The 23151-nt window shown below is 38.3% G+C and overlaps 1 protein-coding gene across 1 annotated transcript; it reads right to left on the bottom strand.

The window, feature by feature from the left end:
- NOP14 (NOP14 nucleolar protein) lies at positions 1-22700 on the bottom strand. Its single transcript, XM_010402000.2, has 18 exons — positions 22503-22700; positions 21075-21209; positions 20143-20284; positions 19478-19626; positions 18911-19048; positions 17600-17722; positions 16340-16471; positions 14901-15189; positions 13502-13632; positions 13207-13292; positions 11448-11583; positions 9446-9547; positions 8514-8667; positions 3757-3916; positions 2781-2925; positions 1749-1867; positions 649-804; positions 1-302 (listed from the first exon to the last, which is right to left on the bottom strand). Exons 1-18 carry the CDS (start codon positions 22698-22700, stop codon positions 203-205), a joined length of 2595 nt encoding a protein of 864 aa, XP_010400302.1. The 3' UTR covers positions 1-202.
- Positions 22701-23151: the final 451 nt, after the last annotated feature.

The following is a 23151-nucleotide window of genomic DNA, read 5'->3' as shown; positions in this document are numbered from 1 at the left end:
CCACATACAAAAGTGTTATTTTTATTTTCCTTATGAAAAGTTGTGGATTTTCCTAATGAGCAGGTTCATTTTTTCGAACAGATCTGATGATGTTGTCTCCTCAAAAGGAATGCATGCAGCAAATGCAATTAAAATCTGTTCAAAAGCCATAAGACTGGGGTATTTGATATGGCAGTAGGTTTCCTGCTGCAGATAGTCCCAATTAACTCTCCCATTTTTTCCTTTTCATTGCTTTCCATTCACCTTCCTGTGTAGCAAGGCTACCAAGAAGCTCTTTCACTTTTCTTTTTCTGGCTGAATCTCTGTAAAACAATCAATATATAAAATATTTCAGTAAGATTATATTAGGGAAAATAAATATACTTAGAGAATAATTATTAATTCATAAGAAGTCCCACAATTCTTAAATTTCATCAACACACCGTTTAAATAAAAACATTTTGCATCCTCTTAAACTAGAGAAATGAAACCGCAAAGTTCAAAACACTTTAAATTATCTCTATTGAAAATGTTTGGTTTTCCTCAAATTGCTCCATTTTATTTAAGTTTAGTATGGTTGATCATTAATGGCAGTCTTGGCACACAGCAAAGAAACGAACACACAGCAGAACAACCCCCAAAGTGGTGCGGAAACAAAGGCTGCGTTACCTCTCCATGATTTCTGACAGCTGCATTCTAGCCAGAAATTGGTTATCTTTCCGAATCTCACGAATGGCTCCTTTAAGTTCACGTTTATGCCTCTGGATCAACTGCTTTCTTTCTTGCTCCTTCTTGCTGCCTGCCTGCTTTCTTCCAAACTCTAAGCTGAAATGAGAATGCATGTGTGAGCACAAAACACCTTAAACCCACCATTTTTTCATATTTATAAGGAGAGTTTTGTATAAAAATTAACTCAGTATTTTAATTCCTGCATATAATTAAATTGCAAAATAAGGAGCTGCCCAATGAACATACCAGAAAAACACTCACCAGACCTTCTAACTGCACATCATCAGCAGCCAATGACCACATTTCAATTCCCTGTATGCAGCCTGCACTTTGAACAGACTAAAAAAAGCTAGAGTAGAAGAATGGAATATATCTGGAGAAAGATGGAATCTCCCAATACATCTTAAATTTTTGCAGACCTTCTCAGTAGACGCATTTTACAGAAAAAGTCTGATCAGTTACTTGGGGTTAAGTGTGTAAGGCAGAGAGCAAAGCTGACCTCTTCAATTACTAGAATAAATAAAGCCGACATTTTGTGCCCCTCTAGATAACCAGTATGGTTAAAAAGTCAGCAGCCAATATAAAGCAGATTTCCTGAATCAGAACACTGTTCTATGATCTGCAAAACTAAATTAGTGTTTTTCCTATCCATCTTTTTACCTTCATATATTTCATATACGTATGAGCTACTCATATTTGTTCTTCTGACTTGAGTGCCTGACAGAGCATTCAGTAAAGCACCTGAAAGGATAATAACCATCTAATCATCTTGAAATTTGTGAATTTACAATTTATTATATGGGCAAGAGTTGACCTCCAGTGCTATTTTTCCTACAGGATAATATGTGGTGTTAAAATTCCTCTTTCCTTTTTTCCTCTCGCGCCGTACCACCCAGCTAGCTGGCCCCTTGTGAATTATGTAAAAAATCTAGCAGAAAAACAGCTCTGTTTTGTGTCATGCTTTCCAAATTCATTCTAGCTTGCTAAAAATCTTAAGGTTTAAATGCACCTTTCCTTTGCATCCAGTGTTCTTTACTTACACTTTCACAATTTTTGGAGTATACTGTTTCAATGGCACTGGCTTCTTTTTCTCACATATCAATGGGGTATAGTGTTTTACTTTGTTCTCCAGCTCTTTCAGAGCACTGTGATACCATTCCTGAAAATGCAAAACCAATTACAATTGTAAAAGCATATCAAAACCACCATAAATCACAAGCTATTATAAACTGAATCAACTGTAATGTTCTCCCCATGTATTTTTTTCCTGGGTTAAGTCACAGCTACTCATTAGGACACTGCTAACACTGACATGCTGTAATCCAAGTTGGATAATTCTTAAAAGCTTTTGGAAGTCTATTAAAATGGTATCATGGACAATAAGGAAGGTTTGCTGGTAGTTTTACCTAACAGAAGAAGAATCCAGTTTAACTCAGACTCTTCCTTTCATGGTAATTTTAAGAATGATTGGAATTTTTTTATTTTGATGGGAAAAAACACAGGCAATTTAGCATCATCTACATAATACAATTTTGTTCTCTAAGGACATTTCATGATGCTTCTTCGAGGAAAAGACAGTTTTGCTACACTCAGAAGAGACAGATTAAAAATTTTAATCTCATTGCTAGAAAATAAGCAACTGTCCTAGGTAAGGCACTGACCAGGTATATTTATGTTCATTTTATCTGTACAGTTTTAAGTTTTACCTCCCCAGTTTGGTACATCTATTTGTTTTACCAAGGTTTTACAGATTCACTATGAAAGTACAAGAGCAACCGGATGCCCAGATAACTCTTCTTATAAATGACGTCACTCCTGGAATGCTACATTATTACAAGCCAAGTGCTGTTGTGTTCATTTAGATGAGCAAGAAACAATACACAATGGAAAAATACCTTTTCTAAACATTCTCTGTTCTTTGTTTTTTCCACAGAAACATCAAAATGCCTTACCCTCAAAAAAAACTCACTAATGCTTACACTTGTGGTTTTTTGTTTATGCACAGATGAAGATCACAGAATTTATTAATAAAATAAATGTATTGGGTTATTCAAATCCCAAGGAATACATACCTGCATTTTTTCAGGATATTCATTCACTGGCACATGAGTAAGGAGTATTCTGACAGGATGCATTATTTCATGGAATGATGGCAAGGACTCATAGAGAGCTGCACATTTTTTAATAAGGTCAAAACACAGGGCTAGACATGATAACCTGTTAATGCACAAACAAATTAACAATTTCACTTGCAAAACTGCAGTGGATTTTCAAATAAAATGAACTGAATTAATTAAATTTGGTCTGTTAGCAGAATCCATTAAGACTGCTTGGCAGAACCAGTTACAATTAGAAATAGTTGTTAATTCAGACTAAAACTTTCAGTCCCCTAAGCAAATACCAAAAAAATTCCATCAGCAATAAATCTTTATGCCAGTGCAGTGAACAGAAGCCAATATTCTGTCTTTGCCACTTACGAGGAATAGGAAGTTTTTATACTGGTTCTAAAAGTGTTCTGCTACTGATTCTGAAGTTCTAAAATTTTGTTTAAAAAGAACTAGTAATTTTGGCTTTCAGGTCTCTTAGAACTTAACAAAAGGCTTACTTATGCCAGAAATAAAGTTATACCATAACACATGTGCAAGTTGAAAAATGAGGCTGAACATGGTTAGTGAATGTGTTCAATTACGGTCTTCCCTAATTTCATTGTTCTATTTATGTTACACTTTCTAACGTAGTGTTTGTATATAGATACAGTTATTTAAGTCTAAGGAGCTTGACAGTTTAAAGTACTGAGCACCTCCTCTGTCCCTACAGCAACCTCATCAGTTCAGAGCTGTACCAAAAAGGAATGGAAGGTCTGAGCACTCCAACAAGTGCTCTGCATAATGTTCTGGCAAAAGATTAGCACATGTTCTGTGCTACAGAGTAGCATCATAAAAACACAGCCGAACCATCCACAACTCTGATTTTTACTTCTAAAGAGCACTGTCACTGAGAGGACACAACAGATGTTTTGGTATTTTTTCTGTTCACACTTTTACATACCTGATATGATTTATCTCTGTTCTGCTGGTTTCTTTTAATCTAGTCACAATACTCAATGGCACATTTTGCTTCTCCCAACTTTCCAGATCCTCCTTATCACACACCAAAAGCAATTCTAAATTTTTCCCCACTGGTGTAAATGGATGGACTACAGTATAGCCTAAAAAACCAAGAACAAGAGTCATTAAACAAGATCAATTCCATGCATTCTTTCTGAAGAAAACCTGCCAACTCATTTTACATTTTTTATCATACTACCTTAAAAAATACTTCTATCAGTATCAAAGTTTTCTAAAACAACAGGAAACACTGGAGCATGGGGACATAGGTCAGTACTGTAGTCACACTGCCCAAGTCACAGAATCCAAATGCAGGGACTGGGAAAACCAAGTACTGCCCACTGCAGAAGGTCAGGTTTGAGACTAAGGAACCCAAATGTGCTCAAGTCCATGGGCCCTCAGGGATCTGAAGGTCCTGAGGGAACTGGCAAGATAAAGCTCCTAAACCACTTTCGTATTTTTAAAGTTGTAGCAGACTGCTGAAGTTCCCAGTGACCGGAAAAAGAAAAAACAACCCCCATTTTTAAAAAAGGGAAAGAGGCGAGATCCAGGGAACTACAGGCTGATCAGCCTCACCTCTGTGCCCAGCAACATCATGGAGCAGATCCTCCTGGAAACCATGACAAAACACATGCAAAACACAGAGATGCTTGGGGACAGTCAACACAGCTTCATTAAGGGCAAATTGTGCCTGACAGGTTTAGTAGCCTTCTATGACAGGATTACCGTGTCAGTGGATAAGGAAAGAGCAACTGATGTCACCTACCTGGATTTGTACAAAGCATTTAACACTGTCCTGCACAACATCCTGGTATCTAAACTGGAGAGGCATGGATTTGACAGGTGTATAACTCAGGAGATAAGCAATTATCTGAATGGTCATACTCAGAATTGCGGCCAACCGTTTAATGTCCGGATGAAGATCAGTTATGAGTAGGGTCTGCCAGGGGGTCTGTCCTGGGACCAGTGTTATTGAACATCTTGGCTGGGGACACAGACAGTGAGAGTGCACCCTCAGCAAGCTTGCAGATGACACACCAAAGTGAGTGGTGACACGGATACTCTAGAGGAACAGGGTGTCATCCAGAGGGACCTGGACAGGCTTCGGTGGGACCATGTGAACCTCGTGAAGTTCAATAAGACAAGCTGTGAGGTCCTGCAGCTGAGCTGGGGCAATCCCACACATGGATACAGACTGGGCAATATGAGTGGATTGAGAGCAGCTTTGCAGAGCACTCGGGGTATTGGTGGATGAAAAACTGAATTCTGAGCTGACAATGTGCCCTTGCAGCCCAGAAAGGCAACGCATCCTGGGCTGCGACAAAAGCAATGTGGGCAGCAGGTCAAGGGAGGGGATTCTTCTCCTCTATTTCACTATCATGAGATCCCACTTGAAGGAATGTGTTGAGCTCTGGGGCCCCCAGCAGAAGGACAGAGACCTGGCTTAAGAGCATCCAAAGGAGGGCCATGAAGATGACCAGAGAGCTGGAGCACTTCCCATACGAGGACAGGCTGAGGGAGCCACGGTTGTTCAGCCTAGAGAAGAGAAGGCCCTGGAGAGACCTTACAGCAGCCTTCCAGTATTTAAATGAGGCCTACAGGAAAGATGGGGAGGAACTCTTCACCAGAAAGCATAGTGATAAGATGAGGGGTAACAGTTTTAAACTGACAGAGGGTAGATTTACAGCAGATAAAAAGAAGAAACTCTTCACTATGAGAGTGGTGAGACATTGGAACAGGCTACCCAGAGCAGCTGCAGATGCCTCAGCCCCGAAAGTGTTCAAGACCAGGTTGGATGGGGCTTTGAGCAACTTGGTCTAGTGGAAGCTGTCCCTGCCCATGGCAGGGGGGTTAGAATTAGATGGTCTTTGAGGTCTCTTCCAACTCAAACCACTCCGTGCTTCTTTGATTCATTCTGTGGATGGGGAAAGTCAGGACATGTTAGGTACATGTTTGCCCTGTGGGAAAAAGGATGCACAGTTAAACTGCAGGTTTGCTCCAGGATGGAGCACTGGATATGCTTAAGAGGACAGGGCAGGCACAGGACTTTCCCATGGAGTCACAAGTAGATGGCTTTGACCAGAAGGTGGTCACGAAGCACAGTGAGCTGGAGCAGCCCACAGCTGCAGCCACGGAGCCTCTCCTGTGAGCTCACAGCAGGGGCCCTCAGACACACTGTAAAGTCTTCTCCCACTCCAGTTAAGGGATTTTAAAACAGGAAGAGCATGGAATGCAGAATATATACTGCAGCAGGGCATATGGAGAACACTAAAGAATCCCTATGCTTCTGATCACAAGCTGATCTGTGAAACTACTTATACAGCAACATGAAAGAAGCATCTGTGGAATTTCATGGCTAAGGGACAAAATAATTTGCATTCTCTGTGCTGGACATTGGGGGCTTTTCCCCCCTCTTTGTTTTCCTTATGTCCTGCAAGCTTGCAGTGGAATTTATTTCAAAACTTTTTCAAACTCTAAATTCAGATTATTTACATGCTCTAGAGTCTGTTTGTGGCTCTTCACAGACAGGCCAGAAGACAGTGTATTTAAATAAAGGCTTTTAAGGTTTGGGACTCAAAGTTGTAAGAGATTATGACACACAGAGACTTATGCAAGATCAGGAACTAAGATATGTGAGTTTTATTATCTGATTTACTTGTGAGAGGATAGCAGATCTCATTAACAATTCCATTAGCTAAAGCTATCAACCATGAAAACTCCTTCCCACTCCCTCCACCTACAGCTTTTCTTTTGTAAGGTAATAGTTTTTACTCTAAATCAGACTGTATTTCAGTCTTTTATGAAGCTGTATTCCATATATCTTTCTTATGTGAGAAATTTATGGATCAAGATCATAAAACTGAAACATTAAAAGTTTATTTGCTGACTCTACTCACTGTTAAACTTGAAACCCAAGAATTTTTTTGGTGTTATGGTGCATTAACATTCCAGAGAGCATGTCTGCATGTCTGCCCATTTTAAAGTATTCTGTGTTGATAGCTTAACCACCACAATTACGAGCCATACTTCACCACAAATATTTAAAAACACAACTGGATACCTTGGGAACTTCAAAACATCAACATTGTCTGGAAAGTTCTCAAAGAGAAGACTGTACCTCTAAGGTATCTTTTATTGAGCTTTTCCTCGCTGCTAACAGAAACCAACACCATGAAAATTTAACTAGTGCAAAATCATTAACAGAAATACGAAGAAATATTTTTTAAAAGTAACAATCGATCATTATTTACCACTAAATATTTTTCAAGTTTCTTATGTAATTTTGCAGAGTCCTGTATTTTAACTGTACCAAACCCCTCTGTAGATCAAATACTCCAAGAGAGTATACAAAGGAGAAAATACTTTAAGTACTACGTAACCCACCCACTCTATAACCTCTTCCCACCTCCTTCTAAGAGTTCAGCTGTTGGCGTTCTGAGAATCCAGGGCCGAGCTCTGATGCAGCCCAGCTGTGTAACCTTGGCTCACGCTTCAGAGGAAACTGCTAAGCTGTGAGAAGCAGCTGGGGAAAGGTCTGTAGAATACAGCCATGCCAGATAATAAAGGTGAAACTGCAGTGATAGGTTTGTTGAGAAAAGGGAGCAGGGGTGGCTCAAAAATTCAAAAGAAAAAAACCCACACCACTAGCATGGAAAGGCAAAAAAGTCCTCAAGAGAAAGGAAGGGAGCTGCCTACTGAAGATGTACTGGAATACTGACAGAAGCTAAACCTTCCTCACCAGACTGATGACTATTTAAAAAACAGACTCTTAAGGGTCTTATCAAGAGTGATGAGCACACTAATACACAGTCTGTAGTTCATTAAATCCCAGATATCTTGTGAGTTTATCAAATAATTGAATTTTTCACTTGGTAATATCCTGCCTGCAGAGTCTCTTCCTGCATGTTGTGCTCAGACAGAGATATTAACACATGAATTAGTTACTATCCTCTGACAAAACTCCTCAAAAGAAAATTATTGTCACTGAACTGGTTAAAAAAAAAAGCCCCAGAACAAGAACAACTTTAAAGACAAAAACTAATAAAAGAAAAAGAATTGAAGAGAGACTGGCAAATTTAAAAAAATTGCAAATCAAAAAAAAAAAAAAATCCATAAACATAGATTACACTGAAAGGTAATTTTATTATCCCTCTTGTCTGTGGAAATTGTTAAGTTTACACAGTTATGTTATTAATCCTGCTTGTGGGGATAGCTGCCCTCTATTACACTACTACAAATCCATGTCAAATAAAAAGGAAAAATACCGACTCTGTGATTTATGTCTCTCATTTAGCTTGGTGACATGGCTGTTAGCTGAAGGGTATCTGCAGCATGAGCTGCTGCCTCACCGTGAAGTTACAGGGTACTCACCAGGAATCCATTAGGAACTCTGAATTTCAGAACACAGTCTGTTTAGAATGATGATATTGCAAAAATACTGCACTGAAGCCAACATGACTTCATTTCCTTTAATAACTTCAGTCCTTTCCTTCCTGCCAACAACACTAGAGGATCTAGTTTGTAACAAGATGCCCAAGAATCAAGGTTGTGTTTGGCTAAACTACCAGATGATTTTGGCCTTTTGTTCAAAAACAATGAAACCAGTGTGAAATATTTGTATTTAAAAAATTTAAAAGATAAACCCCAATACTAAAACTGACTCTAAACTAAATACTCATTTACTCTAAACAAACTCACCCTGGGCCTGGTTTTTGGGTAGAGAGATGTGAAGTACTCCAAGAAGGAAATTGATGAGTTCTGGTACAAATCTTCTGGAGAGAGATACATATTCCAGGAACAAACAGCATATAAATAACCCTTTAATAACATCTTGCAGTGTTGTAATGCGACACTAAAAGAAATAAAAAGAACAAAATATTCCTAATTAGAAGCCTATACATCACAAATACAGAATCTCCCAAAAAGATGAATTATTAACTACACTGAAAGCATTTGAAGCCTATAAAATTACACGCTTTGATCATTGATGAGAACCACACTGGCTTTCCCTGGTCCTCACTCAAGAGTATCTGCAGAACTGAGTAACAAGTTTATCAGAGCTCATTTAGCCACTAGAAGGTGCTAAACCACAAACAATAAATTCTTCAGAAATGAACCAGTGAAATAGAAAGCTCAGAGCAACTTGGCAGCAACAGAACAATTAGCTCAAGACTTTCGAAACATATAAACAGATTAGGATAGAAAAATAAGGACATATTTTAACTCAATGCATTAGGTACATTTTCAAGGAAAACAAATACTGCCAATTTTTAAGTAAATAACCTCTCAAGTATGAAGAAATGCTTATATGGAAAAGAAACCACTAACAAATGACTTCAGATTGTCTTCAGTCTGTTCTGTTAGTCCCATGTAATTTACCATAGAAGGAATTCTTGTGTGACAACATGAAAAATTGAGGAGATACAAATTTTGTGAGTTGGACTACACCCTGCAAGGGTGTTTTCCTCTTCACCCTTTCTTCCAATTACTATCTGCGGCTATGCCAAACACAAAGCTGCCTTTTCAAGTACATTTCCACCATATACATTAATGTTAACACACATATTTGGAGTCCTAGGAAGAGATAAGAAAGTGAAGTTATATACTGAGGTACAACATCACAGACATACCTTAGTAAGTAGCTGACTCATGTACATAAAAGCAGGTGTTACAACTGGGTGCCAGAAGTCAGAAGTTGGAAACAGCAGAGATACAATTTTCAAATAAATAAGCTGATTGCATATAAAAGAGAATAAGGCAAAATACAGTTAAGACATTATTCCCAGAATCTTGACTTTATACATATGTAACTTTCAAATGAATAACTGCCACACAGTAGTCAAAAATACTACAATATACATAATTTTGAGAAATCTGATATGATACATGACCTATTTATTGAAACAACTGTTTAAGTTAGATGAGAAAAGAGAATATCCATTATGGGATATCCATTATAGGTAACATTGTGAGTGAGGCAGCTGAGAGAACAACTAAGAAGGAACTATGCCTCCCAACCCACCCCATTTACTCCATGAGAACACCTCACCCCCTTCAGCTTACCACAGTCACATACTCTCACACCACAAGCACAGGAGCAGGGGGCCACACAGGACCTGTGACACCTTTCAACACCTGTGACACCTCAACACAGACAATGAAGTGACCAGAATCCTCCAGCACTGGCACACACCAACGAACAGCCAAAAAGAACTTTTCCGTTCTCTTCTGCAAAGTGCTTTTGCAGCCACAAGAACTAAGCAGCCATTAGGTACCCTTTTACTGAAGGGGACTTGAGAGAGCTACAAGTAACCTGTCAAGACCATATGGAAGTTAAACATCAGTTGCAAGGTAATTATGAAAATTATTTACGTGGATATTTCCACAGTAAAGCAGATGGAAGTAAAGTTTTATTGCTTCAGAGCTGTTCCTCTCTATAAAGCTTCTATCACACATAAATACTCTCCTGAAGTGTTTTGGTTACTAAAGGCTCCGAATTTTAGGCTAAGGTAACAGTAAGTCTATGAAAAGCCAACCAAGACAACTGATCTATGGAATATTCATCAAACAAGTGCTTTGAGCATACAAAATGATATAATTTCACTCTAAAAGATAATGATGGCCTGCAACCTGGAAAAGTTCAGTAAAGGGAATGAAAGCCAAAAGTGTGACTGGTGTTATAAGGGTGACAGTAACAATTTAAATACAGAAGTTAAAAGCTCTCTACAATACATTTTCTGCAAAATCCAAAACATCCTGAATAGACTCTTCAAAAGAACTCAATATATCTTCGAAGCCTTCCAAACAAATCCTTCAGTCTATTTTCTTTCAATAGTCTAATTATTCCATGAGGCAGCAGCAATTCATCAAGCTGACAGAAAACAAGTAACTCCCTCTGAATTAGATTTATTGTTTGTCTTTGAAACTTCACTACAATTAAAAAATACTAATTTCCCATATGCTCCATTCTTGAATTCCCTAACAGACATTTACCTAGGCACTGTAAAAGCCATCTGTTCACATTTAGCACAGCCAGTGAAAATGGGATACTACTAATACAAGAAGGAAAGATAAAATTTTTCCAAGTCACTAATTCGGCCATTGTCATATGTAAAGTACTCAGAAATGATACATTTTTATATCCGTAAGAGTATTTTCTTGGTTCATTGTTTGGTTTTTTCATCTTTTTTTTTTGACCTAAGAGATATTGCAGAGATACTGGACTTCTGTGGAGCACTTTTTAAAAACATTTGCACTTAACACAATTAAAGAAATCACAACACCACTGATAACATCACTTCTTCCTAAAACAACCTCTTTAAATTTCATCAGGAAAACAGTGTTCGGCTGTGAAAACTCGAGGTGCAATTTTAATATATTTTCCCCTTATTAATTCCACAGACACACTTCTATTCTGAAGAATGTGTGTTTGCATTGTTTGTTTGTTTCTTAGGAGTAGGGTTTTTTTGTTGTTGTGGGGGTTTTTGTTACAACTTATCTCCACAAAGGCAATTTAAAATACTGAAAAACCTAGAAAGTCATAGATGCTAATAATTCACTACATGTCATCTTGCACTTATCACCATTCTGTACTAATGCAAAGAGATTATCCCAGCAGTATGCATTTGTTACCGTGTCTAAACCTGGAAATGTTGCTCGGCCTTTGACTTCAATTACTTCTTCCACATCATGTGCAGCGTCTCGAAGGATAAACTTGATACTGTCACTGGCTGCCTCAGGAAACATCTGGCAAAGATTGTACAATGGCCTATTAACAAAAAATTTAAGTCATAATCAAGTTACACCACTGATGTTAATAAAAAAAATTATTTTTAAGCACTCATAGGAAGATTTCTTGTGTTCCATCTACATTGTAACAATAAAAATCTGTCTGCAACAAATGTTTCTTTTTTAGAATATAAATTATTATTGTAATACTTTAGTTTACAGAGACATGTATTTTTCATTAGGCCTTGTGAGAATCCTTGAGTTGTAGGTTTCTAAATCTCAAATAAAAAATAATTAAAAACTTTTAAATACACTTCCAAATAATTTGCTTTGGTATGACGTAACGTATCCTTCTGAATCTCCTAACTTTAGATATTACTGCACTGAAGTATGCTGGCTTGTACTAGACAGCTCACTCTTCTAAACACTCTTAGGCAATATTAAACAACATGTAAGGCAGCAACATGGTTAGCAAAATTATTACTGCAAACAAGAAAAAAACCCCAAACACAAGCTAGATCAGCTCCTGGCCTATGGTTAGTGCCTACAGGCATATGCAGTCTGGAGCCTGTATCTGTTTGGTCTTCAGCATTTTCAGTGAAATATGTCTGTAGTGATATTAATAAATCCCAGTCCTAAAAGACAACTAAAACATATTTACCCTTTGGTACAAACCATGTGTGACAGTATCAATGGGTCAGAGCTCTTCCTGATGAATTCAACAGAGCAATGAATGCTAATGCTGCACGTAACAGATTTTTAAAAACTTAACTGACTTTAGCATGAAATAAAAAAATATATGCTGAAAACTACGTAAAAATAACTCCGTAAAAGAAAGCTGTCTATCCTGCAAAGTCAAGACAGGAATCACAGGCTAATTTTGTTTGGAACGGACCTTTGGAGATCATCTGATGCACCCCCTTGCTCAAAGCATGGCTAACTTCAAAGCTGGATCAGGCTGCTCATAGCTTTGTTGAGTTCTGTGTATCTTCACAGCTTCTCTGGGAAGCTCATTTTAATGTTCAGTACCTTTTCGGAGAAGGTTTTTTTCTTTAAATCTAATTACAATTTCCCTTGCTGCAGCCCTTGCTCACTGACTCTTGTTCTTTGCTGTATATCTCTGAGACAAACTTGGCTCTCTTCTCACAGCCTAAGCGCCTGTCAGGTATTTGAAGACAACAATGCCAAACTGACAACTTCCTGCAAAGTGTTTAGTTGGAACTTCCGCATGAGCTTACTATAACACTTTTAATTCCATTTTCATCCAGCTCCCTGAGTGAATTCAAAGAACTAAAACCCATATGAAAACCAGAGATTACAACAGAAACTGCACAGGGTCATTGCAAAGTTTAAAATCCTTTATCAGCAGGCTAAACAACTTCCTACACAGAAGTTTCATGCGTATATGGTATTACTTGTCCACTACCCACAAAAAGCATTTTGCAGATCAAAAAATACATTCTGAGGTTTTGAAAATCTCTTGGTACAATTAATAGATCAAGTAACACATGAAACAAAGTTAAAACATTATAAAGCCTGAGTCACCAGCTGCCAACAAGTTCTACAGAATATTTGAAAGGAACAAGCAGCTAAATGCTTTACTCTAGGTAGCTTCTCTTTTTAAATCCTGAAGGAGCAAAAGTCCTTAGGATTTAATACTTACAGGACCAGTTTGTCAATTGTTCTGAGTTCTGGTAAATCTAGAGTTGCTAACTCTCCAATATATTCCAAAAGGAAGCCAAACAATTTCTGCAAGAAGCATAATATGTCAAAATTACTAGGTTTTTCTTCATTGTACATATTCTTAAACCGTGATACAGACTTAGAAAATGAAGATTAGCATGTTAATTCTACCGTTATTCACAACACAGAAGCATGTATATTTATACTGCTCCCTGAATACTTACTAAAACTTAATCTGGAATTAAGAGTTACTTTAAACATAAACCAAAACATACTTCCAACTTTGCTTTGTTTCCGACTGCAAGGCTTGGATGATTGCATTTCTGAACTCTCTCCAGTATAATAAGCTGTTGTTCTATTGTTCTTCCAGCCAATAAAGACTTAAATGTCTCATAGGACTCAGGAACTAGAAAAAAAACCAAAAATTGACCAGAAAAAAATCTCAAACTTTACATCTTTAGTGTTTGTGCAACAAATTTCCAATCTGAAAATGCTATTGTTCAGAAAAAAAAGAAACCATAGAGGTTTTAAATAATTCCCTTTTAAACTCTAATATCTATCAGCATATATGTAGCACCATATCTATGAACACAAGTCAGAAAAGAACATGTTTTTCAATGCTTAAAACTCAAGTCATCCTCTATTTACCACCTATGCCAAGCAGCACAACTGTGTTGACACAAAGCAGAATTAAACCTAAACACACATTCAACCAAAAATTTACCATAATACACTTAGGTCTGTGTTTAATTCACACCCAATTAGCTTTTGTATGAAGAACATTAAGAAAAGTAACCATATGGCCACTAACAGAAAATTATTTAAACCCCCCCCAAAAAACCAACAACCCTGGCACATATTTAGTTTTTTACAAAAGTCCACATGCCAGAAGACATTCTAACTAGTTGTGTTTTTTTGAAAATAATTGCTTTCAATTCAATAATAATTCAAGCAAATCCTGAATGCAATTTAAAAGGCTTTGTGTAATAAGTCATCTTCTTTTGGTGGAAAAACACAAGCACTTAAGGAAGTTGTTTGAAAGGTTGTTTAATCTTGCAACAGACACTTTTGTTAGAGAAATCTACACTAGGACAATAGTTAGATAAATTATGTGCTTAATATGAATGAATGTTTTGTGTACTATTTGAAACATGTCTCCTCCTTCGTGCTAGGCATGGATCCCAGACCAGTCAAACTTTGAGTGTCTCTATAATAATGCAATGTTACATCACAGGGATTAAACTTCAGAATCCTGCCTCTCCAAGCATCTTCTGACAAAAATGTCAGTCCAAACACCAGAGAAACTGTAAGAATAGATCACAGAATACTGTTCTGGCTTCTCTTAGGTGAAACAGTATCACTTTGGATTGGATATGCTGGTTGCCTTCAGAAAGGAGCACAGGTATTTTTATTTTACTCCCCTGTATTTATCTTCCAATGCTGATGCTGCTCAGAGGGGCAGAAACTGCTCTGGGGTGAAACAGATCTGGTTTCTACTGCTCCAAGCATGACTAGGGCTGCTCACTAAGAACAGCAGTTACTGGCTACTCTTCGCATAGTAGAAGATAACTGTGAAGCAAAACTTCATTAATGAATGTAAGACCTACAGGGCAGAGAAAGTGATTGGTTGAACCCCCTGACACCAAGTGATCTCTGGATCCATCCTTTGCTTACCAGCAAATGTATAGGGAAGCTCTGATTTGGCAGCTTCTCTCTTTGGATCTAATTTCTCCACATTCGGTGATTCATTTTCACTTCCTTTGTGGTTTTTCTCTTCTTTATTCCCTGCAGCTTCTTCTTCACTCTCAAGATCAGATTCAAGATCACAGTGGCTATCTGCAGCATCATCCTCCTCATCTTCACTTGCAGATTCTTCCTGACTTTCTTCTTCATTCTCATTATCTTCTTCCTCTCCTTCCTCCTCTTCTTTCTCCTCCTCATTTTCAATATTAATTTTTCCATCCTGTCCATGAGAAAACAAGCCAGTTTGTGATAGTACCTCACCACAATCACCATGCAAAGCTGTCTTAAATATGCATGAAGAGAATTTGAGCCTTGCTACCCTGACCAGGCAGTGAAGGCCAATAGTGCCAGTCAAGAAGGGATATTAGGGAGAGAACATACATGTAGATATAAAAAAGCAGGGTATTTTCAAGGGGCTGTAAGAAACTGGAAGAAGAAAAGATAGTATATGAGGACTAAAAGAAACCACACAGAAGAAAAACTAATAGATGATATGAAAATTTCAACATCACTTACAGAAACACTCTTGGTTAAAAAATGTATTCCGTGTGTTAAAATAGCATATCAGATAAATATTTGGTCCCATCCTGATTTCATTAATCATCAGTTTAAATTCACATTCACAATTGGTATTCTCCCCTTCAAGGAGAACAGCAGTTCCCTTGTTACTTGTGTATGAGAGGAGAGAATCAGTACACACGCGCATCACAGTCAGGGTGACTCATAACATCAGCTTTAAGGTTATGTGGCTTTGACACCTTAATCAAAGCTATTTCAGAGGGGAAGGGTTCTTTTAAAAATCTACTCATCTTTAGACTGAAATTTGGTGGAGGCTATATCAAATACAGTGAAAATTAAAAAAAAAAAATAACCAGAAGGGCTAGAGAGCCTCCTCTTCAACCCAGTAGGCCAGTGGCAGAGAAGGCTACTCTAATAGCAGGAATACAGCCAGTTGATTGAAGGAAACAACTACTTACCTGACACATGTAAGACCATATATAACACAGCATTCAGTTTTGGGCCTTCAAATACAATAAAGGTATTGATAAACTGCAGCGAGGTCAGCAGAAAGCCACCAAGACTACTGGGGTCTAGGGCACCTGCTCTGTGAGGAGAGGCAGACCTGGGCTTAATTCAGCCTGGATATTAAAAAACCTCTTCACAGTAAGGGCAGTCAGTGCTCATCTCTCTGAGCAGCCTCCATTCTAGGAGACTTTCCAACAACAGACTGTTTCTGAGAACACTTGTAATTTCATAGTGGACCCTGCTCGGAGCAGGAGGTTGGACTAAATGTCTCCACAGAGTTCACCTGCCAACTGTTTTTCCTAATCTTTACAGACCTCTGAAAATTCAGAAATTTTAAACCTTACCTTGTAAGACAATAAACGTCTGTCATCCTTATCCAGGATAAAGCCATCAGCTAGATCATCAGCTGACATGTGGCTGGGTCTCTTTTTATTTGCCTGTTCATCTATTCCATGCATTCGACGTAATCGATCTGCCTGTTTCACAAGAAATACCACACACAGATAAGAGATATCTAGAGCAATCAGGTGACACCAAAATGGAAGATCTCTCAAATGCTACAGCTAGGAAAACCCAAGAAAAAACCAGTTAATTTGGATTACTCATAAAGTTGCTGAAAAGAAAAAAAACCAGCAACTTGAGAAATTATGGGCAAAAGCTGACAATACCTTATTTTTTTGTAGGGAGTACAATCTGATAAGAGCACACAGTCAATTGGATTAGCTTATTTAAAAGGCTTGAAAATTCAGTTAACCAGAAGCATTGTGCTCTCTTATTTTAAAATTTAATCTCTTTTGCTTATGGACATCATTACTAGAAAATAAAAGCTTCTAAAATGTTTCAGGATTCTGCAGTGCTTATCTGTTTCCCGTGTAACAAGCTTGTAGTGAACACAACAATATCCTAAGATTTTTGGGATATAGACTGAGCATCAAACAAGATGGTAAGAGCAGAAAAGAAAAAATCTCTCTCTGTTCTGCTATTAGATACTGAGCTGCTCTGATGTAATCTCAAGGTACTGAATTCCCTACAGTCTTAAATGTGTTCCTAGAATACCAAAACAAAAATGAAAAAAAAAAAAAAAAAGTGAAACATTTACTGAATTATTCAATCTTCCCATAAGACTCAGAGCTCCATGTAACAGAAGTAGCATGCAACATTACCCAAGACAATCTATTCCTCTGCAAAGCAAAGCTATATACATGCTACAACTGGAAGGCTCTTGCAATATCAGAAGAAAACAATAATAGACTTGCCCAGTGTATTAATTCAACTGCTGTGCAACATGATACTCCACTAACTTAGAAGCAACTCTCAACTCTGAATAATTTAAAACATTTAAAGGCAAATCAAAGTAACATCACATTTTTATTGAAGGAAGATCGACTCATTTCATAAAACTCCAAAGGCCCATACTAGGCCTACAGGTTTTTTTTGTTGTTGTTTTAATATCAGATTACAAACACAAACGGAAGATTTCCTGAATTCACCCTCTGATGAATTGCAGTTTAGTACAGCCACTTACAATCTAAGGTCAAGCAATGAATATAAGCAGTCACTCCCAAAAGACAGGCCCCAAACAATTACAGCCATAAATGGTATACCTCGAGCTTCTGGAGTCGCGCCTGCTCTTCTTTGGCCAATTCTTCTTCTGTCTTCAGCCTTTCTGAAGGTTTTGCTTTCATCTCAAATCCAAGTTCTCGAACAATCATATCGTATTCATCAGGCTAAAGAAATATTTATGCAATTGTTTATTATCTTAAGTTTCATTATTCTGTTTTGCAGCCATCCCTCTGCCAGACTAACAGCTACGAAATCAGACTGTTAAGATAAAAGACTGCTTCCAAAACAAGCTGTGAGAACACTCAACTCAGAATTAAGACAAGGAATGGTAAGAATAGTTGAAGAGAAATTCTTCTGGAATTTCCCCCTTCCTTACTTTAAGTTACTCACAACTGAAAAACCTAAAAAGAGTATCTTAAATAATAACTGGCTTACTTATTCCTTAAAAAAACTTTAAAATATTGTTTATTAACAAAACACAGCTAGAATTAATAAATTAATAGCTTTATAATTTACATTTCAATTTACACTGTCACATGAGATAAGCCTTTGCTAGTTCCATTACATAGAAGCCTAGCTTAAAGAAAATAAACAGGGATGCTGATATTCAATGAGCCTCAGCATGCCATGAAACAACTTAAACCCAAAAATCAATACACCAAAAAATGAACTCTTGGTCCAGTATCTTCTGTTGTACTTTGAGATCAGTTTTAATGCAAGACTGAACTAATTAACTGATGTTATAAAAACTGGATTCTACTGCAAAACAATAAACGGAAATTGACAATATTCTGCAAGATAATACATGTTTCTAGAAGAAAAAGAAAAAAGCTCAATACAATAGCTATTCTTAGATTTAAAGTATAGAATACAAATGATAAAAATAGCACGAGACCTTAAGATATCCATTCAAAAGTAAATTATTTTCATTCTGTCTTTGAAAGGGGCAGAACCCAATTTCAACACGGAAATGTCTGTTGTCAAGTACAAGTTGTTTTATCCAATGAACACTCCAAAGGCACTCAAAATAAGTCAGTGTTCCCAACTACTTTAATTCTTCAAAAAAATGTATTTGTCCTACAAATAAGCTGCAAGGGTGTTGTTCAGCCTGAAACCTTCCTCTCACTTGATAACTAAAGAAAAGCAATAACTAATTCAAATCAGAGAAATCGTACAAAACCCTATATTCCTCCAACTAATAGGAGTGTCCTAAAATTGTAGCACTCCTTCAATGTAAATAGTAAGTAACATTTTGTTTTATGAAGTGATGAACTTGGCCTTATACTTCAGCCACTACAAGTCAAAACTATAAGTTACTAGAACCAAGGAAATTAGTCTAGTCAAAACCTTACCTTGGGTTTTTCTATGTCTTTGTCCTTTCTCTCTGACTTTGGGGTTTTGCGGGCAATAAGGGTTTGGATTTCCTTCCAGTCTTTGTCAAGTTTTTCTGTCAGTTCTAAGGCACTTTCTCTCCGAGTCTGCCTCTCTTGCTAGAAAAATAAAACAAAAACAAATGTAGCAGTTATGGATGGATGTCATGATGGACATGACATAGCATTTACAACATAAATGCAAAATGCTGTCTAACAAATTAATAATTTCAAATATTTAACATTTTGAAGCTGTAAACATTCTTTGTGGAAGAAGCAGTATAGAGCTATGCTGAATGGTACAAGGGTTGTATACAGAAAACAAGTTAGTTGTGAACAGAAGGGGAGATTTGGGGATACAAAAGAATGGCAGATATACAAATTATATCTAAAATGCCTACAAAGTAGACTTTATTCAAGGAGCTTGTACTCTTCTCTTACACAGCTTCCTCCTTTGTTTTCTATGCCACTATTGTTCTATTCTACAAATACAGGAATGGTGACAGCTTCTTAATCACACTCACTTATACTTCATGGCTAAAAACTCACCTTTTCTTGTTTAGATTTGGCTATCATCTCTTCTATGAGTTCTTTCCTAGACTTAGGTTTTTCCTCTTCTTCCTCTTGCTGCTCGCTTGATACTTTTTTACGAAGGAGACCTCCACCCCCTCCTCCAAAGTGAGCCGCAGTTAATTCAGCTAGCAAAAAAAAGTAGAATGTGAATCTTTCAAATCCACACGACTGCAAGAGTGCTGCTGCTGGGACAGTATCTCCCTACTCTTTGAGAATGGGAGCAATTTTAACTATTGAACCCATCATGCATTATTCCCATCCCTATAGGAACAGAAAAGAGATTATGTTAGACACATAATTTACACTGACAAATACTTGGTATGAGATAGGAACACATTTTTTTCCAAGAAAGCAATCAGAAAACTCACACTTCAGATTCTGGCCAAAGGGCTCAAAATCCAGGTACATGTTTATGCTGAAAAGCTCACAGAGTAAAGAAGCTTGCCAGTAGTACATCCAACTTAACCCCTGCTAAAATCCAGAGAGCTGGTCTGTGTGTAGCTAAGAAGCAATCCAATCTGGTTTAAACATTCTAACCAGATACATGATATTCTTTCTCACTGAGAGACAGTACTGACCAAATGATGTACACATTTACCAGTAATAAAACCAGCAGTGGGACAGCGGCTGACACTTCTTACCTGACAGTGCTCCTCCTTCTTCTGTGTCACTGTCACTATCAACAATATCATTTAGTTTTTCAATTTCTGCCAAAGATTGGCCATAGTGAGTCAATTCCTCATCTTCATTAAGATTATAGATATTCTTCTTTCCATAATTTTGCTAAGAACAGTAAAACAAACCAATGAAACATCAAAAGATCTTTAGTTCCCAGGCAACAAATCAACACAGCCCTTAGTTTTAGTCCTAGCTGAGGAGATTCTCATTCCAGTGTTTTGCTGGAACTCAACACTGGAATAAGAGCACTGCCAGACCAGTATTTTCATTCAAATACATTAAATGTTAAGCGAGTCTCTTATACTAATGTACAAGCGGACTAACTCAGGAAACCTAGGGAAGCTTAAGTTTTATCAGTAACAGCAATTTTTAATTACTGCATTTCAGGCCTAATGAAACAGACTTCAACCTATAAAAATTGCACTACTCGATTCTGGAGATTGAGTATGTTGAGGCAGAAAGGATAGTACTGCACATTGAATTCACAGTACAGAATGACAGCAAGTTACAGAGTTCTTCTACCCAGCTGCTGAATATAGTTGATGGTGACTGCCTTTTCCTAATTTAGATCCTAAATCAAAGCATTCAAAGAAAACCAAGTAATCAATGAATCTCCTTGTAACTAGCTTCCTTGCATGTCCGTGCTCAAAGAAATCTCTGCTTCAAAAAGTTATCTTGCAAAACCAAAACCATTCAACGAAAAAATTTCTATTTCCACAAAAAAATTCCTTTTCCGTAAGTTCCAAACATATAAAATCAAAACCAAAGCACTACCTTGCAAAACCCTTCTATTAAGGGGGCACTTCCAACTTAAAAATTCAAGTGTGTGTTGCGGTTTTCTGTTTGGCTTTGTTTTGTTTGTTGGCTTTTTTTTTTTTTTTTTGAAATCATTTACCTGTCTTTCCAGAGTGAATCGTCTGATCATCTTTTCCTCGGGAGTTATCTTGGTGTTATATTCACCAAAACGTTTATCTTTAAACACATTTGTCTTTTCTCTTTCTTTATACTCTTTCAGTAATGTTTGATTGCGCTAGAAGGAAAAAGACAAAAGGAGATAAAATTAAAAGAACAGAGAGTAGCTGCTTTCAAAGTCGAGGTAAAAAAGGCTCTATGGTATCCCGTCAACATAATAATCTTTATATTGCCATCGTATCATAAATAATAATTTACCAGAATGCAATGAAAGAGAAGGCAAAATTAACATGAAAAAAAGATGGGAAGCTCATACAACAATGTTCAGGTTCATTAAGTTCTCTTATAAGCTCCCATGCGAAGATAAATGCTCCGCTGTATCTCACCTTTATTTTATCACATACAAAAGCTATGCATTTCCACTGAAGAACTCTGGTATGTCTGAAGCTTAGTAAACTAACATATTAAAGAAAGCAAAAAAAGCCTATCTCTTTGCTTTTGCTGCACTTGCCCTTCCAGTAAGAGCTTTAAATTCTGTTCAACAACAGCACATATGTAATGTGCCAGAGAGAATCTCAGGGACATACTTTCAAATTACACTTTTTCAGCTTTAACTTAATCTACAGCGGTTTTAACTTCTTTGTTGGTTTGTCTGAAGTGACAGACCACTAAAAAGTCCAGCATTTCACCCAAGTATAATGTAGTTTGCTGGAATCCCAGATGCATAGTATGACACACTCTCCGTTATACATTACAGATTTTGGCCAGGTAGCTACTGATGGCAGTAGAGAAAGAAAAAGAGGCATTTTGAAAATGGTACAAGGATTGAAGATAAAAAAATTACTCTTCTTAAGTTGTATGGTCATTCTTATGGTGCAGGGGACAGATCATTACATCCCAACATACTTCTACAACACGACTATTTAACCAGTGTGCAAAAAGTCACCTGCATTTGTTTTCCAGATCAACAGCAGTTTCTTTTTAGCTACACATTTCTCACTGCATCCCGACCTTAGTGCCCTTTCAATTTTTCACTATTACACCAACGTTACAACATTATCAAGAAGCTTAATATCCTGTGATCACCAGAACCGACCGGTGTCACCAACACTAACTCTGGTCCAGTGCTTACTCGCCGACAACACGTGCCATTGTATTCTAGACCCGGGTAACTTAAGAAGAGAACCATTCCCACACAGGCAATAAGGAACACCTGTGCTCCTGAACCCTGTGGGTTGCACTGGCCGGAGCCATTCCGAGCTCTCCATCACCACCTGAGCACTGAGAGGTGACCGGCCACTCCTGTGCGCAACAGAAGGCGTCGCTTATTTCACCGGAGAGGGCTCCAGCCTTATCATCTCCCCACATCCACTGATGCCCTCCTTCCTCCCTACTCTGGATGTTTTCTTACCTTCTTGATGGCCTTGGACCGTGAGACACCAGGCAGCCCCACATCATTTTTGGTCTTCCTCCCCAGGATGTCAAACTTCTGCCTGTTGACTTTCACCTCAAAGGGGTTGCTCTTGACCACGGCCATCGCCGACTTCACGGGGCCCTTTGCTGTGGAGGGCACTGACACCTTCCTCTTCCGTTTCGCCGCCTTCCCCATCTCTGCTCCGGCTGCCGGGGGGGACGGGGTGGGGAGGCAGCGGCTCAGCCCTCAGTGTGCAGGGCCAAGACTGGGGGTGCGAACGGGGCGAGCAAAATGGCGCCCAGGGGGGCGCAAAACCTCCCCGAAGTGCCCCTTGGCCTGACCCTTGCCCTCCGACACAGCTCCGTGAGAGCCGGAGGGGCGTGGAGCGCAGGACAGAGCGCAGAAGAGGACGGAGAAGAAGGAGGAAAGAGCAGCGCGACGCCAACGCGCCCCTGAACCCGCCGTACCCAGCACTACCACATGCGCACCGGCAACCCGGCACCTCTCGCGAGAGCTTAGCCCAAGTACCGCGATATTTACCGCTCTTCTCCCCGCCCGCTTTGGGACGAGGCTGGGGAAGGTTTGATACACTACATATCCCAGCAGGCTCACCGGACATCGCGTGCATGTCCTTAATACATACCGC

This window comes from Corvus cornix, chromosome 4, assembly GCF_000738735.6.
Source record: "Corvus cornix cornix isolate S_Up_H32 chromosome 4, ASM73873v5, whole genome shotgun sequence".
NCBI classification, from domain to species: domain Eukaryota; kingdom Metazoa; phylum Chordata; class Aves; order Passeriformes; family Corvidae; genus Corvus; species Corvus cornix.
This window is presented reverse-complemented; position numbering and strand designations above follow the sequence as displayed.

What these genes read in the sequence shown, in the direction of transcription:
- NOP14 (XM_010402000.2), bottom strand. Translation starts at nt 22,700, where the DNA reads ATGGGGAAGGCGGCGAAACGGAAGAGGAAGGTGTCAGTGCCCTCCACA. An exon ending in GATTCACTCTGGAAAGACAG is followed by an intron (nt 20,285 to 21,074) that starts GTAAATGATTTC and finishes TACTGTTCTTAG; the next exon opens with CAAAATTATGGAAAGAAGAA. An exon ending in TGAGTCAGCTACTTACTAAG is followed by an intron (nt 8,668 to 9,445) that starts GTATGTCTGTGA and finishes TATTTCTTTTAG; the next exon opens with TGTCGCATTACAACACTGCA.